Raw genomic sequence first — 21439 nt, 5'->3', positions numbered from 1 at the left:
GGTGATCCACTGACAGACGGAGGTGGGCACGGAGAGCTGTGTTAGTTTGGGCAGGAAGAGGTTTGGAATGATCGTGTTAAAGGCCGAGCTGAAGTCCACAAACAGGATCCTCACATAAGTCCCTGGACTGTCTAGATGTAGCAGAACATAATGTTGACTGCATCGTCCACAGACCTGTTTGCTTTGTAGGCAAACTGAAGAGGATCCAGCAAGGGTCCAGTAATGTCCTTCAGGTGGGCCAGCAGCAGTTTTTCAAAAGACTTCATGACCACAGACGTTACAGGCACAGGTCTGTAGACATTTAGCCCTATCATTTTGGATTTCTTTGGGATGGGGATGATGGTGGTGGAACGTTTGAAAAGGCGTGTTGATCAACACGACATGGCACTAAAACTTAAAACTGCTTACCTCAAACTCTTTAAACTTCCTCTTTTGCAGCTTCCTCTTTTTTTCAGCGCACATAAATAGTACAACTGCCAAACTGTGATTCATCATGCTTCTTTGTTTATCACTAGCGCATGTTGATGACGTTTTATTCTTCATTATTAACTTGCATCGTAGCCTACGAGTCACTAGGTGTCATCATCGTACAGTCTACATGCTTGTCGTTCCCAAGTTTATTAGAGCCATGCCGCGTAGTATGATTTATAATGATCTAATAAGATTGCTGGAATCACACAGTCTGGATCCAATATACTGAAACACATCCAGTTCCCTATAGAATGGGAACTCGCACTACGCCCCCTAGAGGACACTTTGGGGAACGCCCTCAGCGGGACCGGTGTCTGAAGTGCATGTGGAACACAACAATGAACTTGACATTGGCCTATGACGTGTTACTGGTGCGACCATGAGTATAAAAGTGCACCTGTAGAACACGTCATCAGCTTCTTGTCTTCAGGAGCTGTTTGTTTGTGTGTGCTTGTGTGAAAAAGAACTTTAAAAAAAACAACAAAAAAAAAGTGATGAGTGAGCGCAGTTTTAAAAGATGTGTCCCACCGTGTGAAAGCTACATCACACCTAGCGACTCACATGAGCTTTGTGTAGTGTGCCTGGGGGCACAGCATGCACGGTCAGCTCTCGAGGGGGCCGGCTGTGCTCGCTGTGATCGTTTCACAGTGAAACAGCTGCGCTCCCACTTGGTTCTGTTTACAGAGGACGGAAACCAAGCGTCTGCGCCTCGTGGTGCTGGACCCGCTGCTGCCGAGGCAGAGCGCCGTCTGCACTCATGGGGCTCACAGTTAGATTTGGCCGATGAGCTTGGGACAGGTCTCTCCCTATCCCAATCTACGGTCGCCAGCTCTGTTGCTCTCGAACTGAATCTGGAAGCCCGGTCCCCTGTTTCTTCCGATCCGGCAGAGAGCATGTTACTCGGCTGGTCTAGCTCCGAGGAGATAGATGTGACAGGAGTCGAGGCAGACGCTACATCACAAACCAGCCAATCCTCGTCACCACGTATGGGCAACTCCTGGACGTCATGGCCCGCGCAACTGCCAGGCTAACCCTGGACTGGTCAGCGGAGGTGCAGGAACGTGCGTCTACTAGCCATCTGGATGAGCGCTTCCTAGCGGGTCATAAACGCTCTGCCCCCCCGAGCCTTCCATTCCTCCCTGAGCTTCACAGCAAGCTGTTGAGGTCATGGAGGAATCCCTTTTATGCCCGCGTCTTTCCCCTTAGCAAGTCCAACTACGCTAATGTGAAGGGGTTGGAAGACAGCGGGTAAACGAAGATGCCTCGGATGGAGGAGTCCCTTACTTTGCCTTCAAAGCCTTGCCAGTTTACATCTAGGCTCGTCGGCAAGGCATAAGTGGCGGCTGGGCAGGCGGGCGGTACCCTGCATACTATCTCGGTATTGCAGGCTTACCAGGCGGATCTGCTAAGGGACGCTAATGCGGCAGGGGGTGTGGCTCCTGTTGAAATCGAGGAGCTCCGCCGCTCATGTGACCTTGCCCTCCGTGTGACCAAGCAAGTGGCTCGCGCCATCAGCCGCTCCCTTGCGGCACTCGTTGTCACGGAGAGGCATTTATGGCTTAACCTGTCGGGGCTAAAGGAGAAGGACAGGTCTTTTCTCCTTGATGCCCCAGTTTCGCCTGCCGGGCTTTTCGGAGCTGCTGTCGAGACAGTGGTCTGTAAGTTCAGGGAGGCGAAGGTTAAGTCAGCGGCGTTTGAGCAATACATCCCTCACCGTAGGCGGCGTCCTTCCGGGCAACCACCTGAAGCTGAGCCAGCCGCCGGGCCCAGCTGGCGGCAGAATCAGAAGGCGAGTGTAGCTGCAAGAGCCCCACCCCCGAGGGGTCGGGGCACTAGGCAGTAACCTCACGTAAGGCAGAGACAGGACCTCAGGGACGTTATTGATGCCAAGAAAGGTAAGACAAAGCCCTGAGTCCAGGGCTGTGTTTATTTACTGTTAAAAAAAGAAAAACCTTTTGTTAATAAAGCCCCTTAGTCCTAGCCTTAGTTGAATACTTATTTTCTTATTTTACTCTATTTTTCATCCTGTAGTAGGAATCAGTCACTAATTTCAATTTGTAGTTTTCACAGTACAACGGCAGCTTCCCGTTGTATCGGTGTTAGGTTATGAGATGTGCTGAGGAACGTGGGCTATTCCGCGAATCGCGTCCCACTTCCTCAGTTATTTTTCTCTCTGTTATACGAATTGCGTTATGGGTTTAGAAAGTTGGGCAGAATCCTTGTTGTGTCCCACTTCTTACGTCATGAACAGGATGAGGCAGGTTGCCTTCTTACTGGACAAGATTGTAAGATGTGTTGAAAAGATGGGCAGTGTTGCAGGGGGCTATTCCGTGGTTCGCGTCCCACTTCCTCGGCTTTGATCCTCACAATATTATATGGTTTAAAGTAGATGGGCAGTATCGCTTCTCGCGTCCCCACTTCTTGTATTTTACCGTGCGATATGCACTGATGTGAGAGGTATGCAGAGATGGTGGGCTATTCCGCGGCTCGTGTCCCACTTCCGCGGCTTTGATCCTCACAATATTATATGGTTTAAAGTAGATGGGCAGTATCGCTTTTGCATTCCCACTTCTTTTAATGTACCGTATGATATCGTGGCGGGGAAAGGTTTCCCTCCGTTTGCACTCAGAGATGAGAGGTATGCAGAGATAGTGGGCTATTCCACGACTCGCGTCCTGCTCCTGCTGTAACCCTCGAGATACTACGGTTGGGAGGAGGGGTAGCATCGCCTCTCGCGTTCCCAACTCCTAGCACTGTTGTGCAATAAGGCCCTCTCATTGCACTTAAGGTCGTGGATAGAAAAGCTGGCCCGCTTCAACTCTGACCCTTACAGTGTGTTGGTTGTTGCTGGTGTATTTCTGGGGATGAGAACTTCTTAGAGTTCCTGGCTTGTGCCTGCTGAATCGTTCCTCGTTCCTTCAGCATGGCAGCATGGGTATTCGTTCCCCAAAGTGTCCTCTAGGGGACGCAGTGCGAGTTTCCATTCGATAGGGAACGTCTCAGGTTACCCATGTAACCATGGTTCCCTGAGAAGGGGAACGAGACACACGTCTCACACATTCCTGTGCACGTCTCCTTCAGACAAGAAGCTGATGACGTGTTCTACAGGTGCCCTTTTGTCCTCATGGTCGCACCAGTAACACATCACAGGCCAATGTCAAGTTCATTGTCGTGTTCCACATTCACTTCAGACACAGGTCCCGCAGAGGGCGTTCCCCAAAGTGTCGTTTAGGGGACGCAGTGTCTCGTTCCCCTTCTCAGGGAACCATGGTTACATGGGTAACCTGAGACGTTTTCACCCAACTGTTTAAGTTTATTGAACACATACTGTAACTGAGTATGTTTACGTGAATATTCCATATGATGACATAATTGTGTGTATTTGACCATTCAAGTGCAATAAGACGCAAAAGAGATCAGAATTATTGATAGCATGCTGTTTGAGAGAGGCACTTTCTGTGCGCAAGCTTCTAGTGTGTGTCAGTGCATGACCCCCGCATTGAGTTCTTTTTAACAGCTGATTGCATCAAATAACTTTGTTAAACATCATGCACGTCCCAAATTCATGATCACATGCTGTGAGATTGCACTTTGTCTGTGTTATTCACTGCATATTGGCTCAATAACTCTATTTAACATCAAGCACTCTTTATTTTTTTCCATACATATAGCCTATGTTTCTTTATCACTCTTAGATGTATATAACTTCTACTGTGCTACACAGATATATTTGCATACTGCAAAATCACTAATGATAGACACTTTTTACTTCATGCTGCCCAGCCCTACTCTGAGGTGACTGGGGCTCCCAAGTGAGACCCAATATGTCAGTGTCAATGTAATGTCTCCGTTCCCTCCTTTAGGGAATCAGGATTACATACGTTTCCTGTAAAACATACTCCAATAATCTTTGTTTTACTCATATCTTTGAAAAAAATCACTTTTAACAGTGTACACACATAAATAAATAAAAATAAAAAACAGAACCAATGGTAGAACCAATTTCACTCCAGTAAAAATGTCCAGTAAGTTTCATAAATAATTTCAAACAAATGGCAAGACATTTTCTAATAATGTACTCTAATAATCATTTTTTTCTAATTATGTACTCTAATAATTCTGTTTTAACTTAGAAAAATCATTGTAAAGTGTACTTGAACTGAAGTACAGAAAATATTGCTCTAATAAATTACAAATGCTTTTTTGAGTGAAAGTTGCTAAAGTTGCTATAATATTTTTTTTCTAAATGTACTTAAATAAAAATAAAAACACTGACAAATAGGTCAGTTTATTTTTCTCTGTATGTTTGAATACTGGCTGCCTTACTGTTTTCATTTCCAATTATTTTACTGCATTTTATTGGACATTTTTAACCTACTATTTATTTTATTTATTCATATCTAAGATGCTTATCATGATTCTTACAGTTCACTGCTCTTTGCATCCTGTAAACGACAAATAAAACGCTATAAACTTATATATATATATATATATATATATATATATACAAAAACTAAAAAAAACTTTAATCTTGATTCTTTTGCAGTCAAACAATTAAAAACACCAGCATACTGTCTAATAATAATAGCCTGAATTATCTCATTTAGATCTCTTTAGTTTATATAAAAATGACCAATAATTCAGCAAGTAAATTATAGTGCTGCCATCTGGTGCTCAAAAGCACAAAGCACACATGACCTCTACATTATTTGGCAATGCATTAGATTTCTATTCATTTTGAATAGAACACTTTTTTTTCAGTGCATTCTGTTAAAAATAATGCAGAACTGGATGTAAAAGTGTAACATGAGTACAAACATGTTGTAACACTCGACTAAATATTATAGCTGAGGTACACTAAACAAAAGGGAACATCAGTCTCACTCAAGCCATACCTACAGGTGTTGGTCATATAATTAGAATATCATCAAAAAGTTGATTTATTTCACTAATTCCATTCATTATATTTATTCATTACACACAGACTGATATATTTCAAATGTTTATTTCTTTTAATTTTGATGATTAGAGCTTACAGCTCATGAAAGTCAAAAATCAGTATCTCAAAATATTAGAATATTTACATTTGAGTTTGAATAAATGACCATCCCTACAGTATAAATTCAGGGTATCTCTTGTTCTTTGAAACCACAATAATGGGGAAGACTGCTGACTTGGCAATGATCCAGAAGACGAACATTGACGCCCTCCACAAAGAGTGTAAGTCACAGAAGGTCATTACTGAAAGGTGTAGCTATTTACAGAGTGCTATATCAAAGCATATTAAATGCAAAGTTGACTGGAAGGAAGAATTTGGGTAGGAAAAGGTGCACAAGCAACAGGGATGACCGCAAGCTTGAGAATACATTCAAGCAAAGCCTATTCAAACACTTGGGAGAGCTTCACAAGGAGAGAACTGAAGCTGGAGTCAGTGCATCAAGAGTCACCACGCTCAGACGTCTTCAGGAAAAGGGCTACCAAGCCACTTCTGAACCAGAGACAACGTCAGAAGCGTCTTAACTGGGCTGTGGAGAAAAAGAACTGACTGTTGCTCAGTGGTCCAAAGTCCTCTTTTCAGATGAAAGTAAATTTTACATTTCATTTGGAAATCAAGGTCCCAGAGTCTGAAGGAAGAGTGGAGAGGCACAGAATCCATGTTGCTTGAAGTCCAGTGTGAAGTTTCCACAGTCTGTGATGATTTTGGCTGCCATGTCATCTGCTGGTGTTGGTCCACTGTGTTTTCTGAAGTCCACAGTCAACGCAGCCATCTACCAGGAAATTTTAGAGCACTTCATGCTTCCTTCTGTTGACAAGCTTTATGGAGATGCTGATTTCATTTTCCAGCAGGACTTGGCACCTGCCCACACTGCCAAAGGTACCAAAAGCTGGTTCAATGACCATAGTGTTACTGTGCTTGATTGGCCAGCAAACTCGCCTGACCTGAACCCCATAGAGAATCTGTGGGGTATTGTCAAGATGAAGATGAGAGACACCAGACCCAACAATGCAGAAGAGCTGAAGGCCACTATCAGAGCAACCTGGGCTCTCATAACACCTGAGCAGTGCCACAGACTGATCGACTCCATGCCACGCCGCATTGCTGCAGTAATTCAGGCAAAAGGAGCCCCAACTAAGTATTGAGTGCTGTACATGCTCATACTTTTCATTTTCATACTTTTCAGTTGGCCAAGATTTCTAAAAATCCTTTCTTTGTATTGGTCTTAAGTAATATTCTAATATTTTGAGATACTGATTTTTGACTTTCATGAGCTGTAAGCTCTAATCATCAAAATTAAAAGAAATAAACATTTGAAATATATCAGTCTGTGTGTAATGAATGAATATAATATACAAGTTTCACTTTTTGAATGGATTAAGTGAAATAAATCAACTTTTTGATGATATTCTAATTATATGACCAGCACCTGTATAAATAACCAACACCAACCAAGCAACATCATTAAGCACACAGTGTATTTACAAGGTAACATTTCAATAACACAGCCAAACAACATTAACCCCCTTCAAATACAAACAATATCCTTTGAAAATCGTAGTTGTGTATTTTAGTTGTTTGTGTATGTGTCAACAATCCAGAGCGTGGCGTGCATAAAATATATTTTTGTCCAACTGTTCAAAGTCCTCCACGGCGAGAAATCCAAGCGAAATATATATTCCACACCGAGACAGCAGAACCCCTCGCCATTCCAGAAGAGTCGGAAGGAATTTTCAATCATCAAATGCGCCACCACCGAACTTTTTTCCACACGTGCTTTTTTCCTTATTATATCCTCCTCCCTCCCTCTATTCCCGTGTAACCGCCCTTACTTCCGGACTGCCTCACGTCATCTCCCGTCATCACCTCTCCCCATCACAGATTAAGGCTCCAACACAGAAATACATAGGGGAGAAATAAAAGCATACAAGGAAAATAAAGCATTCTAACTTTTAAAGAACCCCAAATTACATATATAAATCCCCTTATGTGATCACTCTACAAAAAAGGAGAAATTTCACAACAGGTTCAGTTACATAATGGCATATACTGCAATTAAAAGAACAATGATTTGCTTAACTAATGAGTAAGTCCATGGATCAATTATATTTTAGAATTGTTAATTCAGACACCAAACAATTACAATCAATTAACTGAGATCTATGAAACCAAAAATATTGTGACTCTGAAATTCATCTAGCTAGTGAATTTTCATTGATTCAGAAGACAAATCTAAATTGAGTATCCTTTGAGTCTTCCATTTTAAAAGTTCTCATGGATTTCATATTTTAGTGTTTGACAAGCTACAATAAAGGTTTTCCGCTTTTAACCTGTCTCTTTAGTGTTTTTCAAAGTGTTGATTTTTGCCAAATTGCATGAAAACCAATGTGGGGGAGTCTGTAGGATCCCAACACAACACAATTTTCTACAGCCTTTCCAAAACACTTTGCATGCACATACATGACCCTAAATGAGAAATATTCACCAAATTTCAAGAATAAATATCTGCAGCTGATTAACTCTTCTGCTGTTATTGTTACAGTAGATTTTAGCAAAAAGTCAGTAGCCTAGATGTCAAACAGTTTTTGTTTTTTTTCCGTTTTTTCTCCAGTTAGTGGAAACAGGAATTTTTTTATTTTTTTATTTTTATTTTTTACTAGAGGTTGATCAATAATGGATTTTGCAGATACAGATATCCAACCCTTCCAAAAACACCTCCAATCCAAACACTCAGAAGAGCTTCCAATCTGGAGAAAAGTTTCAGGAAGCAACATTCCATAAAAACTAACAATGTAACATCATTTGTTTATGATTTTAGAATGAGCAACAGAAAAATGTAACATTCTACTTTAAGTAACATTCCTGAACACAGTGTTTATCTAGCCTCCATCACTGAATGAGTCAGCAGGGATTTTTGCATGATGTGAGAAGCAGGTGCCAAACTTCTCATCATTATACAAATGTGTTCTGACACGTGAAAATGAGGCTGAAAACCTTTTCAGTAAACAAAAGCCTTCATGTGCATTGCTTCAGTCTATGTTTAGACTAAGAAAAAAAAATGTTTAATTTAAATAATTAATATTAAAACAAAAAATAACAAATAATTGAAAGAAATTTAATTAAAATAAACATTTAATACAAATTTTAAGACAGATGAGGTGTGCTTTTAAATTTTCAAAAAAATTCTCACGTGCCAAAAACACATTTATTCACTTCAAAAGACTAAAGATTATATAGAACCATTAAGTTCCGTGTTTAATTACTATTAAATTGCATAAACTTACTAATAATTTATATAAAACTGTTATATTCACTACTATACATTATATCACAAATAACAGCAGAATTCATGTTTGTGATGAAGACTGGCTGAAAAAGGGCAATTCCTAATGTTTATTTGCATGAGCTGTTTCCATAAAGTTTGCATGTGTTAGAGATAAACATTAAAATATAAACATAAACATACCACAAAAATTATAAACTCACCAAACTGAGGAACACAAATATGACATTTCAAAAAAGGTAACGTGTACAAACGGAATTGTGTTTAAAAAGTTAGTTAAAGGAAAACAAGTGGGTTGAAACTAGGTGTGAACACTGACAATAAAGGTGAGATGAGGACAGCTGATGCTTTGCATGCAGTTAAAGAGAATATTAAAGCTCAGGAAAACTCATAAAACCATGAGAGGAGAAAAGAAGAGGAGAAGTTCACTCAGGTTTGTGTTTTTTATTTTATTTATTTGAAACTCATTTTAACCCTCCTGTTGTGTTCAAAATCTGGGTTAGATTTCTGTGTTTGGGGTCAATCGGCATTGTTTTCCATTCAATTTGCCAAAATAAAATGCATATAATACTAAAGATTCAGGTAAAAACAGAAAACCACTATTGCAGCTTGTCAGAGAGCACAAAATAAAAAATGTGACGAATAGAAAAAAAAGTGACAAATTTAATTAGATAAAGAAACTTCAAGGAATCTTTGACTCCTACATTTCATGTTTTCATGCAGTTCATATTTTAGTGCTTGACAAGCTGGAATAAAGGATTTCTGTTTTTTACCTGACACAAGTGTTGATTTTTGTCAAATTGCATGAAAACCAATGAGGATCAATGGGGGAAACTGTAGGACCCCAAAACAAAATTTTTTTGTACAGCCTTTCCAAAACACATCTGTGTATTGAAACTTTGCATGCACATGCATGACCCTAAATGAGAAATATTCACCAAATTTCAAGAATAAACAAATCATTGAACCAGTATTTTGAGCAGTTTGAAAATCAAATGCAAAGCCAATTGACCCGCAACACAACAAGAGGGTTTTAAAAAAGCAAAATATTATTAATAATAAATAATGAATTTATGGTCATATATATATATATATATATATATATATATATAAATGTAACCTTGTTGTTGCAGAATTCTGATGCATGCGAGATCATGAAGCACAAACTATTTACACTCTTCATTTTGATCGGTGAGTTCTCTTCAATTTATGTGTTTACTGCATTTGTCCATTATTTGAGAGAGAGAATGTTTTATGCTTTATTGACTACTATTGGGTGTCTTTTGTAGGTTTTTCCACCTCACCGGTCTTTCAACAGTCTATAAACATGTACTACTTTGTGTCAGAGTTAAAAACGTTTGCCGAAGCCCAGTTGTACTGCAGAGCGACGTACACAGATCTGGCGACTATTGAAAACACGGACGATCTGGACAAACTTCAGACCGATCAGGTCACATACAGAGGTGCATGGATCGGCCTGATGGAAACCGGTCTTTTTCACTGGCACTGGGCTCTGGCAGACAGACGCTTTTATAAAGTCGGAGAGATGAAATACAGAAACTGGGCACAATTCGAGCCAGACGATGGACTGAATCAAGACTGTGTCATCATGACTTACAAAGGACTTTTTCAAAACACCAACTGCCTCATGCTCTTCAACTTAATTTGTTATGATGGTGAGTGGGAACTTCTCTGGGTGATATGGAAAAATAACATCACAATGTTGGTTTTAAGAACATTTTTCAAGTTACTGAGTAGTAAAGCCAAAATAATTTTCTCATTTAAAAAATATAGCCTTACAACAGGTTATTGTTAAACAAATTTTTAAATATTTTTAAAAATTGAAATAATGCAGAAATTTAAAAAAAGACATTTATTGAATCAAAATAAATCACAAAGAGCTTAAATGTAAATGATAAAAAAAAAAAATAAAAAAAAACACTATTAAAGCTATATGGATTTTTTTCCACAAAAACTATAACTAATAAAAATGAAAAAAGCATGACAAAATTACTATAACATAGACTAAAATTAAAACTGAATATAAAAATAAATCCTAATTCAAAATATTCATAAAACCATAATAAACTACACAAAAATGTTATTACTTAAAATGAACTAAATATAATATATATATATATATATATATATATATATATATATATATATATATAATTAAGCTAGTTGCTAAGGCAACATTCATGATAAGTACAAAACTAAAAACTAAAACTTAATTACACAGACTCATTAAAAGATGTACAAATAGAGACAAATTACTTATTTTTTTAATTTAAACAGAAAATATATTTAAAAAAAAACAATACAAAATATTAACAAAACTACGATAATATATCAATGACTAAAATGAGACTGATGTAAATAATAGTTTTTAGTATGTTTTACTTTTATTATTTGTAATTATTTTTTCCACATTCTTTGTTTTTATTTTAATGTTAGTTAAAGTTGTAGTAACTGTGCATTTTTGTGAGGTTTTATTTTCTTTTCTTTTTTGAATACGAATCAATATTGTTAACTAGCTGAAATAAAATGAAGTCTTTATATTTTATTTCAGTTAAAGTTTATTTTATAATTAATATTTTTTTATGGTTTTAGTTAACGGAAACAACCCTGTTATGTGTTATAGTGTCTTCTGACCTGCATCTTTTGCTCCTCTTTTTTGCTTGTCTATAGCGAACAGTACTGAGCAGCGATACATCTACATCAGCTTCCTCTACACATGGAGAGAAGCTCAGCGTTACTGTAGACAGTATCACACCGATCTGGTCAGCGTGAGGAACCTGGATGAGAACAATCAGATCATGAAGCTGATTCCCATGCTGGGATTCGCATACATCGGCCTGTTCAAAGACGACTTCGTCTGGTCCGATGGCAGCACGTCGTCCTTCAGAAACTGGGATTTGCTTCAGCCAGATTTTCTCGGAGAATGCGTTGCATTGACGGACAGAAAATTTTGGAAAACGGAGCTCTGCGGAAAACTGAAACCATTTTTCTGCTATCGGAGTGAGTGTTTGACATTATGACTATTATTAGTAGTAGTAGTAGTAGTAGTAGTAGTATGTCCAATGTCATAAATGTTACGTGTCTTGATTTAATCGATGATCATGATCAGTAATTGCTAGTGAATTTCACAAATAATTACATAGAAACAGAAGTAAAATTTTGTAGTAGAAAAATAAATAGTGATTTCTTGTAAAACAATCTAGTAATCTTTGTTTACAACTTCAAATAATCTTTTTTTCCCCAAAAAATGTATCTCAGTTTTGAATATTTGCAGTATGTTTTGTTCAGGTGCAGCTAGTATGAAGAGACAGATCCTGCGACTGGAGGTGAAATCTCCTCTAAATGTCAATGATCCAGATATGCAGACGTCCATCTTAGCGGAGGTGAGTCACTTTAGTTCCCTCATAACACAAACCAGCTTAATTATGCAAACTTCTGAGTGGTAGTGTATCAAACCGGATGTGTTTTGGTCGTCAGATCCAGCAGAGACTGCAGAAACTGGGAGTGACAAACGTCACCAAGCTGGAATGGAGAGCAGCAGCGAACAGAATGGTTTTTCAGAAGAACGAGAGTAAACTGAGTGTAGAGTAGAAGAGATGAGCTCCTAAAGTAATGATGCACTGATACTCACAAAACTGGTGTTCATCACACCTGCACGATACCTCCATTAGACTAACCCTAACCCTCACAGACAGAAAACCAACAAATAACCAGAAAAACTAAACGCTCCTCCTCAACGCATGTACTTAGTATTAAACCACTACTACACCATCTGAAACGATACTTACCAATACTAAAATTGATTTCATGAGTCTATAATGTGTTTTGATTCCTGATGTTTTAGTGACCTGTTAAGAACTAAAATAAACAAACATGCCGTGATCAAATTTTTAATCACTGAGTACCAGAGAGTAAATATCAAATATGGTATTGGTCCATCCATATTTTGTTGTATTTATATGTGAATATTTAGAGAAAAAAAATGATAATAATAATATGAAATGATATTATAATACTTAATAATAAAGTAATGTCATGTTCTTGTGTTCAGATTTGTGTTATTTTACCATCATAGATATAATATGTGACCCTGGACCAAGAAACCAGTCTTAAGTGTCAATTTTTCGAAATTGAGATTCATGCATCACCTGAAAGCAGAATACATTATCTTTCCATTGATGTATGGTTTGTTAGGATCGGACAATATTTGGCTGAGATACAACTATTTGAAAATCTGGAATCTGAGGGTGCAAAAAAATCTAAATATTGAGAAAATCGCAATATTGAGAAAGTTCTTAGCAATGCATATTACTAATCAAAAATTAAGTTACGTTTTGCTACAAATATACCCCAGCGACTTAAGACTGGTTTTGTGGTGCAGGGTCACATATAGTTTTTTACAATATTTTTCTTAAAGTTTTTTTTTTTTTTTTCTGCTTTCACATCAATTTTAGTTAAAGTTCTAGTATTTTTGTTGTGTGTTTGTAATTTTTATTCTTAAAAAAAATATATATGAATAAACTGTATTTATCTATTATTTATCAGTTTTTGTTTATTTAGTATATCGGTTAGGTATTTTAGTTCTTCTAGTTAAATTAAACAAGAATGAGAAATATGGCTTTGGCAGCTAGCAGAAATAATTTTAATTTTCTTTTTTTATATATATATTTTATTTTATTCCAGTTAACAATTATGCAACTTGCAATAATAATGTTGAGGTTAAAAAAAATTAAAATAAAAGACGGGTGGTTGAAAAAAAAAATACTTTGATATCCATTTTATACTCGGAATAATGCCAGTTTTTAGCTCATCTTCTGCAGTCGAGGTCTGATGAGTCCTCTTGGTTTTCAATCTTGGTCGTCGGGACACACTGCTCTGCACAGTTTGTATGTCTCCCTTATCTGACACACTCAGTTCAGTTCATGGATCTCTCTCTTAATGAGCTGATGATCTGAATCAGTTGTGTTAAATATGGGAGACATACAAAATGTGCAGAGCAGTGGGTCCCGAGGACCAGGATTGAAAACCACCGCTCTAGAGGGCGCTGTGTCTGAACTTTTGCTGGTTGAGCTCGACTGTGTAAAGCAGTTCTCAGTCATGTTCCTGAAGATCGTCATCAGCTGGTTCAGATGTATTTGAATATGGCTGGAGCTCAAGCTTTCAGGAAAGCAGGTCTTCAGGAGCAGGACTGAAGAGACATCATCAGATCATTCTGGGCTCCTACAACAGACTTCATTCATGGAAAAGAACTGTAAGCTGGGATTCGAATATGTCATTATGCAACTATGGCACACTATGGAAAACTGTGGCATCCCACATGCACTCAACCTGACTTTCCATTTCCAGTGAGAAGGACTGTGCAAACCACAACAATTTCAATCGTTTCTTGATCTCCTTATCTCACTATTTCATCAGACTGTCAAAAGCCAAAAATAACCATGTTTATTTCTGAGAAGGTGACTACATGACACACGCTGAATTAAAGGGATAGTTCAACCAAAACTCAAAACTTGTTTTTAATTGACCTATCCTCAGGCCATCCATTTTTTTCTTCAGTAGAACAGTAAATAACATTTTTAGCTGATACTTGTGGTCCTTGGTGACTCATAAAATGCAAGTCAGTGGCTATGATGCTTATTAATAACAACAACAACAACAACAACAACAGTAATATCAATGCAGATGAACATTTTAACCAGCAGAGGACATCAGTGCACTTTGATTGTTGATGAACAATATTAAAATCAATCCTTATTCAATCTCATGCAAACATTAGGTTTTCAATCATTTGACCAATGCTTTACGACAGAAATGCTATAGTGACTGCAAATTCTTTATCAAAACCAGCTAATTTAAGTGTCAGATTAAAAACAAAATAAAGCCAGACTTAAGACTCTAAATTTTAAGAAGGAAAAAAATAATAAGATGACTGTATTCTCTTGCAGGACTGCTGTCATTAACTCATTAACTGTGTGTACATCAAGAGTATATTCTGATCAAGCAGTCTATGACGTGGGAAAATGCACAGAAATACTGCAGAACGCACAATATTGACCTGGCCACCGTTCAGAGTAATGAAACCTGGACGCGTCTGATAGACGCTGCAGATGAGTTATCTGGCTTTGCCTGGATCGGACTGTACAACGACATCAACAGCTGGCGCTGGTCTTATAACGAGGAGAGTCTGGGGTTCCAGTCCTGGGCTGACGGCCAGCAAAATAACTACGGTTTGGGAGAGGAGTGTGTTGCTTTATTTAGTAGCGGAGCCTACACTAATTATGTGCTATTACCATGTATATACATTAGTAAAGTATCTAATTAGTTACCATGTACAGGCACTACCTGTAAGTGACTGTTACCTATGGAAGCCCGTTTCCGCCACCTTGAGAAAAAATATAATTCTGTAAGTCATAATAATGAGATACTTTATCATAATTACGACTTAGTTTTTTCATAATAATGACTTATTTTCTCGTAATAATGACTTATTTTCTCATAATAATGAGTAATATTACATTCAGTGTAAAAAATATTGCAATAATGAGAAACTTTGTCGTAATAATGACTTATTTTCTCGTAATAATGACTTATTTTCTCGTAATAATGACTTATTTTCTCATAATAATGAGAAACCTTCTCGTAATAATGACTTATTTTCTCGTAATAATGACTTATTTTCTCGTAATAATGACGTATTTTCTCGAAATAATGACGTATTTTCTCGAAATAATGACTTATTTTCTCGTAATAATGACGTATTTTCTCGAAATAATGACTTATTTTCTCGTAATAATGACTTATTTTCTCGTAATAATGACTTATTTTCTCGTAATGAGAAACTTTCTCGTAATAATGACTTATTTTCTCGAAATAATGACTTATTTTCTCGTAATAATGACGTATTTTCTCGAAATAATGACTTATTTTCTCGTAATAATGACTTATTTTCTCGAAATAATGACTTATTTTCTCGTAATAATGACTTATTTTCTCGTAATAATGAAACTTTCTCGTAATAATGACTTATTTTCTCATAATAATGACTTATTTTCTCGAAATAATGACTTATTTTCTCGAAATAATGACTTATTTTCTCGTAATAATGACTTATTTTCTCGTAATAATGAGAAACTTTCTCGTAATAATGACTTATTTTCTCATAATAATGACTTATTTTCTCGGAATAATGAGAAACTTTCTCGTAATAATAACTTATTTTCTCGAAATAATGACTTATTTCTCGTAATAATGAGAAACCTTCTCGAAATAATGACTTATTTTCTCGAAATAATGACTTATTTTCTCGAAATAATGACTTATTTTCTCGAAATAATGACTTATTTTCTCATAATAATGACTTATTTTCTCATAATAATAACTTATTTTCTCGTAATAATGACTTATTTTCTCGTAATAATGACTTATTTTCTCGTAATAATGAGAAACTTTCTCGTAATAATGACTTATTTTCTCGAAATAATGACTTATTTTCTCGAAATAATTACTTATTTTCTCATAATAATGACTTATTTTCTCGAAATAATAACTTATTTTCTCGTAATAATGACTTATTTTCTCGTAATGAGAAACTTTCTCGTAATAATGACTTATTTTCTCGAAATAATGACTTATTTTCTCATAATAATGACTTATTTTCTCGAAATAATGACTTATTTTCTCGAAATAATGACTTATTTTCTCATAATAATGACTTATTTTCTCGAAATAATAACTTATTTTCTCGTAATAATGACTTATTTTCTCGTAATAATGACTTATTTTCTCGTAATAATGAGAAACTTTCTCGTAATAATGACTTATTTTCTCATAATAATGACTTATTTTCTCGTAATAATGAGAAACTTTCTAATAATGACTTATTTTCTCGTAATAATAACTTATTTTCTCGTAATAATGACTTATTTTCTCATAATAATGACTTATTTTCTCGTAATAATGAGAAACTTTCTCGTAATAATAACTTATTTTCTCGAAATAATGACTTATTTTCTCGAAATAATGACTTATTTTCTCGTAATAATGACTTATTTTCTCGTAATAATGAGAAACCTTCTCGAAATAATGACTTATTTTCTCGAAATAATGACTTATTTTCTCATAATAATGACTTATTTTCTCGAAATAATAACTTATTTTCTCGTAATAATGACTTATTTTCTCGTAATAATGAGAAACTTTCTCGTAATAATAACTTATTTTCTAAATAATGACTTATTTTCTCGAAATAATTACTTATTTTCTCATAATAATGACTTATTTTCTCGAAATAATAACTTATTTTCTCGTAATAATGACTTATTTTCTCGTAATAATGACTTATTTTCTCGTAATAATGAGAAACCTTCTCGAAATAATGACTTATTTTCTCGAAATAATGACTTATTTTCTCGAAATAATGACTTATTTTCTCATAATAATGACTTATTTTCTCGAAATAATGACTTATTTTCTCATAATAATGAGAAACTTTCTCGTAATAATGACTTACTCCACGCATGCGCAATGTGACGGCACGCTAGCGACATCTTCTGGTCAAAGCCATGCAGGAACACTGCAAACATTGCTTGTTCTGTAATCTAAAGTGTATAATATATCATTAAATAACGATTTCAGATAAACTATCTGCATGTAGTCTTTTGTTAATTTGTAGCACTTACCAGCAGAAACAGATATTGAGGAATATATTCCAACAAAAATCACACGCATTTGATGAAGAAATTAAAGACATTACACATATAAACTTAATGAATAGATGTTCATTTCTATGATTTGCTAGTTTTATTAGCTGTCACTTTCATGCATCACATGCATAAACCCACAATGTTTATACAGTAGCCCAATCTCATCTCGCTAGCAAAAGCGTAGTTGTTCGTTACCACGGCAACCGCTTGGTCTTCAGCATCCCACATCGCTTCTTGCAGGACATGTGAACGTGAAAAATGCTTAATGTGGCTTAAAGTACAATTCAGGAAACAGTATTTTTGATCATGCATACAGACAAGCATAAGAACCCAGAATTTGAACACAACACCCAAAGTTGCATGTTAAGCGTTTTCCTTTAGAAAACCGTTATAGAAAATGCTGCATAAGCGTTGCTGTTTTGCGTTGCATTCATATTTTGGGTCCACCTGAATGCCTGTATATACAGTATGCATGTCATTAAGTTGTGTACTGAATTTGGTACAATCTGTCTTTGTACTTAAAGCTACGTTAAGCATTTTTCACGTTAAGCATTTGTCCTGAAGAAGCGGTGTGGGGCGCTGAAGACCAAGTGGTTGCCGTGGTAACGAACAACGATGCTTTGTGCTTTTGGAATGAGATGGCTTACTGTATGAAGCAAGTGATGCATGAAAGGGACAGCTAATAAAACTAATAAATCATTGAAATAAACATCTATAAATTAAGTTGATATGCGTAATGGCTTTCATTTCTTCATAAAATGCCTGTATTTCTTAACTGAAATATTAGTCTGGAATGTTTGAAGCCATAACTATCTGGCAGAGTAACTTGGTAAGTGCTACAAATTAACAAGACTACATGCAGATAGTTTATCTGAAATCATTATTTAATGATATATTATACACTTTAGATTACAGAACAAGCAATGCTTGCAGTGTTACTGCATGGCTTTGACCAGCAGATGTCGCTAGCGTGCCGTCACTCATGCATTGCGCATGCGTGGAGTAAGTCATTATTACGAGAAAATAAGTTATAATTTTGAGAAAGTTTCTCATTATTATGAGAAAATAAGTCATTATTTCGAGAAAGGTTCTCATTATTTCGAGAAAGGTTCTCATTATTATGAGAAACTAAGTCATTATTACGAGAAACTAAGTCATTATTACGAGAACCTACGTCATAATTATGAGAAAGTAACTCATTATTATGACTTATAGAATTATATTTTTTCTCAAGGTGGCGGAAACGGGCTTCCATAGTTACCCACACTTGTCTGTATGTACAATCTAGTTACCATGCATGTACGACTCTTAAGTACAGCCGTGTTTCTTATTTGTTACCATGTACATACACTTCAGGTAAGTACCTTGTGTTACCACTCATTTGCCTGAAGGTACAAGATATTTACCATGTATGTACTAGGGAAGTACACGTACTGTAAAATAAAGTGCTACCTGTAAACTGGTACTTGAATTTGTCTCTATGCAACTACGGCACACTGTATGGAAACAGTGGCATCCCACAATGCAATGCACTCAACCTGACTTTCCATTTCCAGTGAAAAGGACTGTGTAAACCACAAGTCATTTCAATTGTTTCTTGATCTCCTTAATTAGCTATTTGACCAGACTTCCAAATGCCAAGACATTTTAATACAAATTTAAGATTAAAAATGCAAAATAACATTTATTTTTGAAAAGGTAACTACATGACACATGCTGAATTAAAGGAACAGTTCGACCAAAAATAAAAACTTGCTGTAAAATTTGTTTCACTCTCCGGCCATCCAAGATATAGGCAACTTTTTTTCTTCAGTAAAAAAGTAATGAATTTTATAAATCACCAAGGACCATGGTTTCAGCTAAAAATCTTCAAGTCAACGGCTGCCTGTCTGAGAATTAAAAAAAAGAGAAGCATATAAGGCAACAAAAAATTAATCCCTGTAGCTCCTGACGATACTTTGTGGTCTTATGAAGCGAAACGATTGGTCTGTGCAAGAAACTGAACATTAATTACAATATCAAAACAGCCAATAATGTGTGAAATGTGGATATTTTACAGTCTAAAGTGAATAAACTAGCGTTCATCAGCTCACCTGTCTAACAAACGATGAGAAACCATAAAAACGTTAATTTCTCCCCTTCATTCAAGCTCTTGGTTCACATATGCGTATATCAGTGGCTCATCGGTCTTCGTTCCGAGTCGAACTGTTTCCTCAGTTCAGTGACTGCTGAAGGAACTGGTGCGCTGAATCAGTTCATTCATCACAGGATTAGATACACTGCTGTTTTGGCTCATTTCCAGTTGCAGTGACTGTCAGGCTTCTGGAAGTGAATTTTTTATTGAGTAACTTGTAGATCTGAGCTACTCAAGTCACAAACTGTTTCAGAAAATTCAGTCCGATTTGGTGAACTGGTTTATCCAGTTCACTAAAAAGAACCAGTTCAAAAGAACGATTCATTTGTGAACTGGAACTTTTGCCTGAAGCTCTGGATTACACGTAATATTGCTGTAAATAATGCTCAGTTTCTTGAACAGACCATATGTTTCACTTCATATATCGTCAGGAGCCATGGGTATTAATTTTGTGTTGCCTGATATATATATATATATATATTTTTTAATTCTCAGACTGACTTGCATTTATGAATCACCAAGGACAAACATGCAACCTGATGAGACTATGTGAACACATTTATTCTTGCATTTTTAAGCAGTCGTTTCTGCTACACAGCAAATAGGCTTCATAAAATAACCCAGCCGAGAGTGAAACATTTCCATCTTGACCACACTGATTTCCATCCTGACCTTCACAAGGACACTTTATTCAAAGACAAGCAGCAAATTATCACTAATCAAGCCAAACCAGACAAGCTAGGGAAATGAGTTAACTAGTCAATCCAAAATATACTGAAAAAATAAAAAAACTACATTATTCTGATAAACTATATTATCTTTAAAGCTTTATCCGCTCTTCACCTGATTTGATACGACACACATTTTTAATATCTATAGCTACACATCATATATAGCTTAATATATTTATATATACCCAAACATTACAGAAGATTTCTGTAGCTCAGTCACTATAATATGGTGCCTAATAGGTGTGAATCTTCACTTGCCTCAAGATTCGATTAACATTTTTGGGTAACAATTTGATTATAAAACAATTCATGATGCATCACATCTTTTTCAACAATTATTTTATTAATAACTACTGTATTGATAATCACATTTCAGATCTTTAAAAATAAGAACAATGATGAAAATAAAGAGTAGAACAAATACAAGAAAATTTAAATGAACACTGCTTTAATTGTTTTATATTTAAAAATCTATTTAACAGAAGCATTCAAATAAGAAATCATTCAGAAATTAAACAATCAAATATACACATTCTAATGTACAAAAATACTCATTGCACAGTCTTTAGTGTATTTATTACAAATAAACTGATTATTATTTAAGTTAAAAAAAAGTTACAAAAACAGCAGCGAGTCAGTGATTTTTGTTCATCAACAAAATTCAGTCCCAATAGTGTGCAAGATACAGTATGAAAGGAAATGTTACAATAGTTACAACAGTTTTGGACACTATTATAACTTAAAATAGCATTTTAATTTAACTTATATGTTGTTGTTGTTTCTGTACTCTAAATTTCCAGATGAGTCAAGCACACGCATACTAACATTTGCATAGGAAAACAACTGCTGAACAGTCAATGAAGATGTTACATTTTGCATGATATGAAAACATACTCTACTAATCACAAACACACAATACACTTACACAAATACAGCTGACCTAAAGGAACAAGAAACACATTTGTAATGTTTTGCATATCCAAATGCATCATTAAAAATGTGTCTCTGACCAAACATGCGATTTTATCTGATGCACAATATACACGCAAGAACTGATCAAATGTAAATTTGTCCCTTGAATGCAAATGCATTCGTGTAAAT

At 36.0% G+C, this 21439-nt stretch overlaps 1 protein-coding gene across 1 annotated transcript; it reads left to right on the top strand.

Moving 5' to 3' along the window:
- The first annotated feature begins 8670 nt into the window (after window positions 1-8670).
- Window positions 8671-12738, top strand: LOC131544631 (secretory phospholipase A2 receptor). Its single transcript, XM_058782975.1, has 6 exons — window positions 8671-9183; window positions 9884-9941; window positions 10040-10426; window positions 11442-11771; window positions 12060-12154; window positions 12249-12738. Exons 2-6 carry the CDS (start codon window positions 9905-9907, stop codon window positions 12360-12362), a joined length of 963 nt encoding a protein of 320 aa, XP_058638958.1. The 5' UTR covers window positions 8671-9183; window positions 9884-9904; the 3' UTR covers window positions 12363-12738.
- The last annotated feature ends 8701 nt before the right edge of the window (window positions 12739-21439 follow it).

The sequence above is a fragment of the Onychostoma macrolepis genome, chromosome 07 (assembly GCF_012432095.1).
Source record: "Onychostoma macrolepis isolate SWU-2019 chromosome 07, ASM1243209v1, whole genome shotgun sequence".
Lineage (NCBI taxonomy): Eukaryota > Metazoa > Chordata > Actinopteri > Cypriniformes > Cyprinidae > Onychostoma > Onychostoma macrolepis.
Note: the sequence above shows the minus strand (reverse complement) of the source record. Positions and strands in the feature narration are given on the sequence as shown.